The 9,143-nt window shown below is 39.3% G+C and overlaps 1 protein-coding gene across 2 annotated transcripts in view; it reads left to right on the top strand.

The window, feature by feature from the left end:
* Nucleotides 1-5,019: 5,019 nt before the first annotated feature.
* LOC119726733 (doublecortin domain-containing protein 1-like) overlaps nucleotides 5,020-9,143 on the top strand; it is a 41,021-nt gene continuing 36,897 nt past the window's right edge. For both annotated transcript variants that reach the window (XM_038198572.1, XM_038198564.1), the window contains exons 1-2: nucleotides 5,020-5,127; nucleotides 6,256-6,459. In XM_038198572.1, coding sequence (XP_038054500.1) covers nucleotides 6,275-6,459 — 185 coding nt within the window. In that variant the 5' untranslated portion in view covers nucleotides 5,020-5,127; nucleotides 6,256-6,274. The remainder of the gene's footprint in view (nucleotides 5,128-6,255; nucleotides 6,460-9,143) is intronic.

Below are 9,143 nucleotides of genomic sequence, written 5' to 3'. Positions count from 1 at the left end.
TTGAACAGTTTACATTCAAGCTGAAGAGGACAACGAAGTACATTTTGAAGGAGATTTTAGTGGAAGTACGAATGTCACATCCCTTGGCTGGTTTCGATCATTTCTCTGAAGGCCTGAATTATCTTTGTTCGACGAAGAGCTGTTTTTCTGAAGGAGATTAAAACATTAAGACTGTCACTCGTTTTGTTGTTGTCCACGAGTCAGAGATTGTTGCGACGAATTATCTGTTGAAAATGTAGAAGTTGAGGATGAATATCCAGCAAATTTGAAGGAGATTATATTCTTGAAACTGGGGTATATACTCCATGCTTGATCAGAAGGAGACCTTAAAGTTTTGAAGGAGAAAATGAAGGTCTTCATGTACTTTATATTTTTTTCAGAGCTCAGAGGCACCCAATTTGGAAATGGAAATGAGGTACAAACTCGGGGAAATTCCTTGAGTCATGTCGACTGAAAAATAAAATCTCAAATATCACATAAACATTATCCCGATTTTTTCTGGAGACGAAGATGAAATACATAGGGAAGGAGTGTTCCATTGACCAGGCTATCTTTTATATTTAAGAATTTTTATTGTCTTATTATTAGGCCTAAAGACAGCAAGTCAACTTTGACACTGAAACACGCGTGGAGAATCTGTCAATTACAGAGAGCGCTATCCAGCCAGACAAATATTTCGGGGACAAAAGGCACGTGCCAGCTGCGTCACATAACTTCACCAGAGAGAACAATAGGACTGAACGCGCATCCACGGCACGTGCCGACAGGGGGTTCAAAGGTCATAAACTTTATACACGGCCCTTCGGCCAGACACTCCTTATAAGGGATTAACAGGTGTGGATCTCTTTCATATCCAAATATGCCCTCACTTCACTTCAGACAATGCCACGGGGAGAAAAATCAATACTCATGTCATGTTGACAACAAAAAATTGACTTGGCGACAAAAAAAGAAAGTTCCTGAAGCTGGGAGCCTATTAATTTTGGAAAATAAAAGAGGACAAACTTGGGACGATATGCATGTAGCTCTGGTATTAGGCCTAATGTTGACAAGCATACTACATTTCATAAAAAAAAATCCCCAGAACAAATCAAATCTACCCTGCAAGGGTTTTTGCTTTTTAAGCTCGGAGGCAACTAATTTTCGAATGGAAACGAGGGGCACTACTCTGGGAGTTAATACCATGAGTCATGTTGACTGAAAAAATATATTACCATAGAACTAGGTTTTTTAAAATCCTGATGATAACAGAGGAGATTCGGAGATGTTTTTAATCACAACCGTTATTATTTTTGGAAGTAAAAGGTACAGGGACAAATTCGAAATTTGGACAAAACATCTTTTAGATAAAGTGGAAATTGTAGAAGGAGAAAATATAAAAAAAGATACACATTAAGCCTGTTAAAAAATATCATTACTACAAGTGGCCACAGAAAATAAAAGACCCAGTAAATTTTATCTTGAAATAAGGGGGCATAAAAATACCAGTATAATTTTTGCCATTCACAAAATTATAGGTAGACACCAGACATCTGGACACAAAATCTCATAAACGGAGAGCTTATTTTTGTTTTTACAAATAGAGCAGCAAGCATTATGAAAGGGATATACAACTATTCATGCAAATTGTAACTGAAAGGGAGCAGACTTGGAGTACATTTTTTTTTAAATTTTACCTGTTATTTTTACAATTCACAAAATTTACAGGGACTAGTGAGACACCCCACATCTGGACACAAAATCTCATAGAAATGAGGAGCTCATTGTTTTTTTTTATAAATAGAGCAATACATATGAAAAGGATATACACAAATACTTTCTGCATTTTATAATTGAAAGGGGGCACACTTGGGTACCTCTTTCAACTACACCCTATATTTTTTTGGGAATTTGCAAAAGAAAAGGGTGACACTCGAATCTGGACACACAATCTCATAAATTAGGAGGTCTTTTCTACAAGTACCAAGAGGAACTAGGAAAATTATTTCCTGGAATAATTTCTAAAGTTTTCACTTACCTCAGAAATTGTTTCTGACTTACCAAATTGACGAATTCTTAACTTGTCCACACGATAAATTCCACAAGAATAATATCCACGCCGGCAATGCATAATAAGAAATCCATGACACTCGAGTTTGAGCTGTTTCACAGTTTTAGTTCATAGTTCAACTCATGCATTTATCTCAATTTATTGGTTCTGATCTTCAAGTTCAGGTGTTCCTCGCTTTTTGGAGAAAAAACTATGCCTACTCCCAGACAAAAAAAATGCAAAGTCAGAGTAAATGAAACTTTAGGTACCTTTCCTCAAAATCCGTTGAAGTACAGTTACAGTTTTAGTTCAGTATTTCACTCACAACAATTCCATAGACAGAAAGTCCGAGAACCCATTCGTAGAAACTTGGAGTGCTGCGAATTTCAAAAGAATAGCGACCATGGCGACAGGGTTGAACCTCGGTCGGGATTCATTTTCCAAAAAAGTTCACTCGAAGTTCAGACAAAGTTTCTGGTCCATATAAGGTTTAACTCACGACACATGCAGGTAAGAAGTCCAAGAGGTGAGTGCAGATTGCAGAACTTGGGTGGAGAAAATGCCAAAGAGCACGGGTGACGACAACGGCAGGGTGAAAATCCGGCCGCCGCTTGATTCATCGTGAGCCGTCTGTCATGTCCGCACTCCGTGCATGCAGTCGGTTGACCCTCTGACTCTGCCTAGCACCGTGAAGCTCGCCTAATTTCCCAACGAAATACTCCAAAGAAATCCACGACTCCATGCTGCAGTCTTCCACACATTGTTTCACTTGAGTTAGTGAGATAAGCAGTTTTGTAAATTCGACAAATCCGCTGGAAAATTGTCCTCTTTGTGGACAAAAGGAGAGTGCAAGTCCACTCGTTCCGAATTTCGAGCACAAATTATTGCAGCACATTAGCAAACTTGCTCGCGCCCATCGCAAAAGTAGCTGACAGGTGAGTGATCAGGTCAGGTGTGCACAAAAATTATGAGACTTAAAGAAATGTTCATGCGCGGCTAGAATTTTCCTACCAAATCAAACAAAACTTTATTAATCCAATACAGTTTTCAACTCGTTGTTATTGTATGCACTGTGTTCGCAAAATAAAATCAAACAATCTTTGATTTTGACCCAAAAAAACATCGTATTTGATGAAACAGCCCGGCCTATATTTTTGAAACGAGGAGAGATATCGACAGAAAACCGGCCGAGTACAACTTCGTCCCCAGAGCTTACTTTCTTTTCAGTTTCAGTTTAAGTTTCAGGTATAGTGATGGGAGCGTACTGCTCGACGTCATAAGAACGAGCTTGAGCTGAGTTGGTCACGCACTCATAGTCTGGTTCCCCGACCCCATTGTCCTTCGGATTTCAAGGGATGGGTTGGGGGAGGGGACAGTCTGACGCGCCCAGCGTCGAGAGTGATTCCCATTGGTTGGAAGTGTAATAGTACAAGTTTTGATTGGCAGGTAGAAACCGCTCTTGTTTACGTAGTGTTTTTCCAACCTCGACTTCGTTCCAGCATCGGTTTTATCGATTCACGTCTCAATATCAAAAAAGGTCTGTGAAACAAAACAGGAGTGTATTGATTTACATTTTGAAGTTTTTTAGAGGCCTCGTATTAGATTACGCGTAAGCAGAGCGAACTTTAGGAGATATAAAGCCATGGCTTTTCCATTTCAAGAACCTACAGCTTTCCCGACGCCGTATTGGTGATCGAACCTAGGTTTCGGAAAGCCCCAATTTTATTGTACGCTGTACCGCCGGCTGCAGGCAGGCCAGTAACAGGACAGAAATTGCCTACGCATCGGCCAAATCAAGACTTGCATGTCCTCAGATTTTCTGGGCCATGAACTTGAGGGTCTACAAGAACGGTGGTACTTGTGTAAAACGGGACCAGCATCTAGCAAAATTATGCTAGATGCATTTTAAAAGGATGTTAGATTTAACAAATATCCGCTAAATCACCTATTATTACATGAAATATATTATAACCACTTATACTCACATGCAGATGTTCTAAATTTGTCTTAAACAAAAACAAAAGCAAACAATCGTAAAATTTCCTTTCAAATAATTAAATTAAAGAACTCATTTTCAATAATGTGCACGCTGGCCTGGTAGGGTTTGCAAGTTGCAATGGTCTAAAGTAGTTTACTAATGTACTAATACACATCAGGGAACCTCAAATTGAAGCTTTTTCAAAACTTATTAGCTATATTTTTGTAAACCTGCCATATTTTTCTGTCAAATCACCAAATTACAGATTTCTGCTAGAAATCTGCTAAAAAATTCATTCTGCCAAATTTTCTGTCAACCCACTTTTTTTCCAAAACAATCTGTCAAATTTAGCCGAAATTTGGCTAAAATTGTCACCCTGAACAGGACTGTTATTTAAACTCCACTCTGATGAGCTGAGGGGTGAGCTGATACACCCAATTTTCTTTTTGTGCATTAGAGACACAAAAGCAACACAACGTTGACAATTTCGTTGAAATAAATTGTACAAATATTGAAACTCATGTAGAGACAAATCTGAACTTGCTGAAAAGCATTGGCATCGATTGACAGTCGTAAAAAGTGACACGCCCACCACAAACCACAGCAAATACCCATACTACAGCTCCACCTTTGTTTTTCTCCCTGCTGAAAAGCCAAACTATCCAGCTGTCTAATTCCCTATTTTCGGTTATCAAAAAGGAAGTTAATTGCTTTCGGCAAGTTTTACATTCAGTTCATAAAACTGCAGAAGGGGATCTTCTTTTCTTAATTGTTTTAATCAAGCCCTTAGGATGATCGATGAAATAAATTTCACATTTAGTTTGGATTCACGGCTAGGGAGGGTGGGTTTTTTTAAGGTTTTTTTTTTTAAGGGTTAACGTCCCAAAACCACTCCGTGTGTCTATGGGATATACTGGGTTGCAGAAAAAAAACAATTGTTTCCATTGGGATATACTTGGTTGCAGAAAACATAATTGCTTCCGGGCTGTTGGATTTATCTTTTTTGCTCGTGTAGTTGATGCTTCATGACGTCATCTCCTAGGCGACATTCCGTAAATATGGCGTTGAGATTGAGTGGACGTTTGGAATGTGTGCATCGAAAAAACTGATTGTGGAAAAGGTGAGGATACGATTACAACGTTTGAAGTGTGGTTTTGCTGTAAATGATTTGAATTTGTTATTTCAAGCCTTAAGTTTCGCATCATCACTGCAGTTTTCCTTAATACACGTATACAAATCGTTGAACAACGGCACTGGCACTGCACCACGCACTGCACCACGCACTGCAGACAACTGCAGACTACCCGGCACCCAGGGCGTCCGGAAATTGGGCCACAAACCGGCCGAGTGTTCGCTTGGCTATTTTTTTATTACAACTTAACAACATCTCGGAAAATCCCAAGTTAACATTAAGAACTTCTTAAAAGTTCTGATAAACATTATTTCCACTCAGATACCAAACTATAAAATAAGTTTGCAAATATAATTTATAAATGTCAGACAATTCCTACTTATTTTTCGGCATGATGCCCCTAGGGCCTAGCCCCACTAGTGTGGCCGCGATATTGCTGTGCTGTATCACTGACCACACGCCAGGTCCTCCAGTATTACTGAGGAGTTTATTTCAAACACTGGCGCACACTTTTCTGCAATTTTTTTACACACCACTGTTTATGGTTGTAATTCTATGACTTCTCATCTTTTGCCCTCCGGGTAGATTTGGTAATATTTCTTTAAATTTTTCGAGAAATTTAGCATCTTTCTGGAGTCCATATGCACCAGTGTTTGAACTAAACTCCTCAGTAGATTGGGAAACCAGACGTGTGGCCTAACGTACAGCGCAGCAATACTTAGGCCACACAAGTGGGGCTACATGATGCCATGCCCGGCATGATGATGTTGGGCGTGTTTTTTTTTACATGTTTAACATGCTGATGAATTTTGTAGAATTGTGTGTTTGGTTCTCTCCTGTGCCACCAGGGTTTTTCAATGGGCCATCCGGCTTTCCTCCCTCCGGAAAAATCAAACACTTCTGATCTCTGTCTGTGCTCCATGGACAAACATGTCATAGGCCTAGTATATGGGTCGAATGTGGCCGGCAGCCATAGGCGCCTTTACATGCCTGCGGCCCGACCACCGTGACGTTGTAGCCGCGTCCTTCGCAATTCAGCATACCAGCTGCGAGTAAGGATGATTAGCCTCCCAAATTAGTATTATTTTTGTTATTATTATATTTTTTTAACCGCAGCTCTTATTAAATTGAAGAAATGGCACCAACTGGTACCCAGGGGGAGACACGCATCTCAGACTCCATCGGTGCCCACCAAGCGCATCACCCCGATCGTACCAAGTATAACCGATCGTCCAGCGATGCCATCAGTTATGAGGACTTGCTGGTGGCACAGTACCTGGAAGGGCTCAAGAAGGCTGAGGCAGCTGGCTCCAGGAGAAGGTAACAGTCTAACCCTAAAAACCCTCACCCCCTAGTAGTTCAACTCTTTTCAGTTGCCTGCTAAATCCAACAGATGTCAACAGGAAAATTCACAAGGGGTTTTACTGCTCAATCCAACAGGTCTCAGCAGGTATCTAAAGTAGTTCGATCGTGTTGGATTGAGCAGGGTTCTAAAAACAACAACATAATATAGGCCTAAGCACTGTCGATATCAGAATTTGCAATAATCAATATAAATCAGAAATCTAATATCGAGAATATACATGTACATGTATAGTATCGATTATCCCCATGTAAAACCATAACCAATCAATGAAACACCAAGCAGTGTCAGTTTGTGCTCTGCGTTCGCTGGCATTTGCGGTCTCCCCAAAAGTTTGAGCAATATGTTCCAGAGTAAGCCGTGGAAAATTGGAACTACAAACTACAAAAAAAACCCATTAAATTCCTCTTACATTTCTGATGTATTCAATAAAATATGGGTTTTTGAAGTGTGTTATGAATTATGGAGCCTCAAAAGTGGACAACCATATTTTCCCATTTTCTGCTAGTAGAATTTGAGGGTTTTTTTAAATTGCAACATCGGTTTAAAAAAACCTCAATTTTCTGCTAGCAGAAATTTGGATTTTACTTTTACGGCTATCTCGGCGCCTCAAAAGTGGTCATCTAAAAAATAACATAATTTCTGTGAGTAAATATTCGGGTAACACTTTTTGTAGAAACCAAAATACTAGTATTTTCTGCCAGCACAACTATGGTCGTGAACCACAAACTACATGTACAAACTACTGTACATTTGTAAGTTGAAGTTGTCTATACTTCAAATGGTTGTTTTTTTGGGCCAGACCAAAGAGTTTTGTAAAAACCGGTGATGCAATTTCAAAAAACCTCAAATTTTGTGCTAGCAGAAAATGGGAAAAAAACGGTTGTTCACTTTTGACGCTCCATATTTTATCACCGCCTCCCTTCTCGAAGGGTTAAAATGTATGAAAATATTGGGTGCAGTTTGCAGACTTGGCTGGACGGGGCCTTGCATGTTGTTGCTAGGCATCATGGTGACAGAGGCTCATAAAAGGGCTGCTTACTGGTGTACGTACAAAGAACACATGCCGATTTGTCGTCCTATTTACTGTCATGACTGTTGGGTCACTATGTGTCGTATTAAAGCCAGAGTCCATCATTTGCAGTTATCCAAAAAGTAACTGGCTTGATTGTTGTTGAAAAACATACTTGGTTGAAAGATAGTAAGGAAACTAAACTCCCTGTAAAATTACTCTTTCTGACAAGCTGTCATTTTGAAGAAATCAACAAAAGAAGGCCTTTCCAATGGAGCGTCTTAAGAAGCACCGTTTAAAATTTCTGTCAGTAGTTTGTTTTTTTATTCGGCGAAGTGCACGCAAGCGTTGACACGACGCACACGCGTGTGTGGTTGCTGTAATTTGTCGGATCGGTGCAGGACATCGCGTACCTGTAGCTGCAATTAGCTCAATGAGAAGGTGTCTTGGACGCTGAATTCAAGCCCAATTCAAAACATGATTCAGCAACTTTTGATTTGAAATCATGATCCTTGAATGCTGTTTTTCTCGGAATATACAGCTGAAGCTGAGCTAAACTTCATCAGGTTAGTTGTTCAGCACCCTTCTTAAGATTTTGAGCACTTTTGTTGCTTCAAACGAACAAAATGCACAAATTACAAATGATGGACTTTACCTTTAAACAGGACTGGTGATAGGTAAATGAGCGTGATTGCAGCCAGATCCTTTGTGAGCAGCTAGCGGGAAAATGTATTACATTATCAGTCATTCTGGATCCAAAGTATCAATCATTAAGGGCGGCTTTTGCCTTGATGTTTATCTTCGGTCGCAGGTGCAGTGAAGTGGCATGGCACTGACTTTATCAATAGTGAATGGGAGACAATGCATTTGTGCTCTACATAAATGTATTCTCGGACCAAAAAAAAAAAAAACAGGTCAAGGGGAATACTCAAACAGAACCACATGTTATTTCAATCATGTAGGCCTATACTTCAAAAACTACCATTGCCAATGATGTCGGGCAGGGTGGGGGAATACACACAGAACCCATATCAAATAAATACAAGAAGTTATTTCACAAACTTTCATGCAGACTTCACATAGGGAGAATTTCAAAAGTTTGCCTTCTTCTGTGTTGCGTACAACTGTACATAGTTTCGAAACTGTAATCCGACACACAAAACATGTAGTAACTACCGTAATATACAGTCAAACTAAAACGCCTTCAAAATCAGTTTATGCATAAGATTATTAAAAAAAAATAAAAATACCGGTAAACAACTCAATTCCCACGGCCCTCTCTGGACCGCATTGCTCAAGTTTTAATTTTAATTTTAAACAAATACGATTCCATACAGGACTCAAGATTCCATACGGAATTGAATCCATTTCTATCAATCAAACAATTTGTGAGAAAAGACCTCAATAATTTCACTACTAAACAACAGTACTTTATAATCACTATAAAATGTGTCATGAACATTTACAAGGAGAAAACCTTCTTTTTAATGTCAGATTTTGTGTTTTAAATAAGAAAAACAACTCTTTAATGGTAATTTTTGTTCTTTTTTCGTTTATTCATAGAGGTGGGAAAACGTCCAAGTTTCATTGTATTTAATGGGCATTCATCAGTTCATAGAGTGGGCGGAA

This window comes from Patiria miniata, unplaced genomic scaffold (assembly GCF_015706575.1).
Source record: "Patiria miniata isolate m_02_andy unplaced genomic scaffold, ASM1570657v1 HiC_scaffold_1, whole genome shotgun sequence".
NCBI classification, from domain to species: domain Eukaryota; kingdom Metazoa; phylum Echinodermata; class Asteroidea; order Valvatida; family Asterinidae; genus Patiria; species Patiria miniata.
Note: the sequence above shows the minus strand (reverse complement) of the source record. Positions and strands in the feature narration are given on the sequence as shown.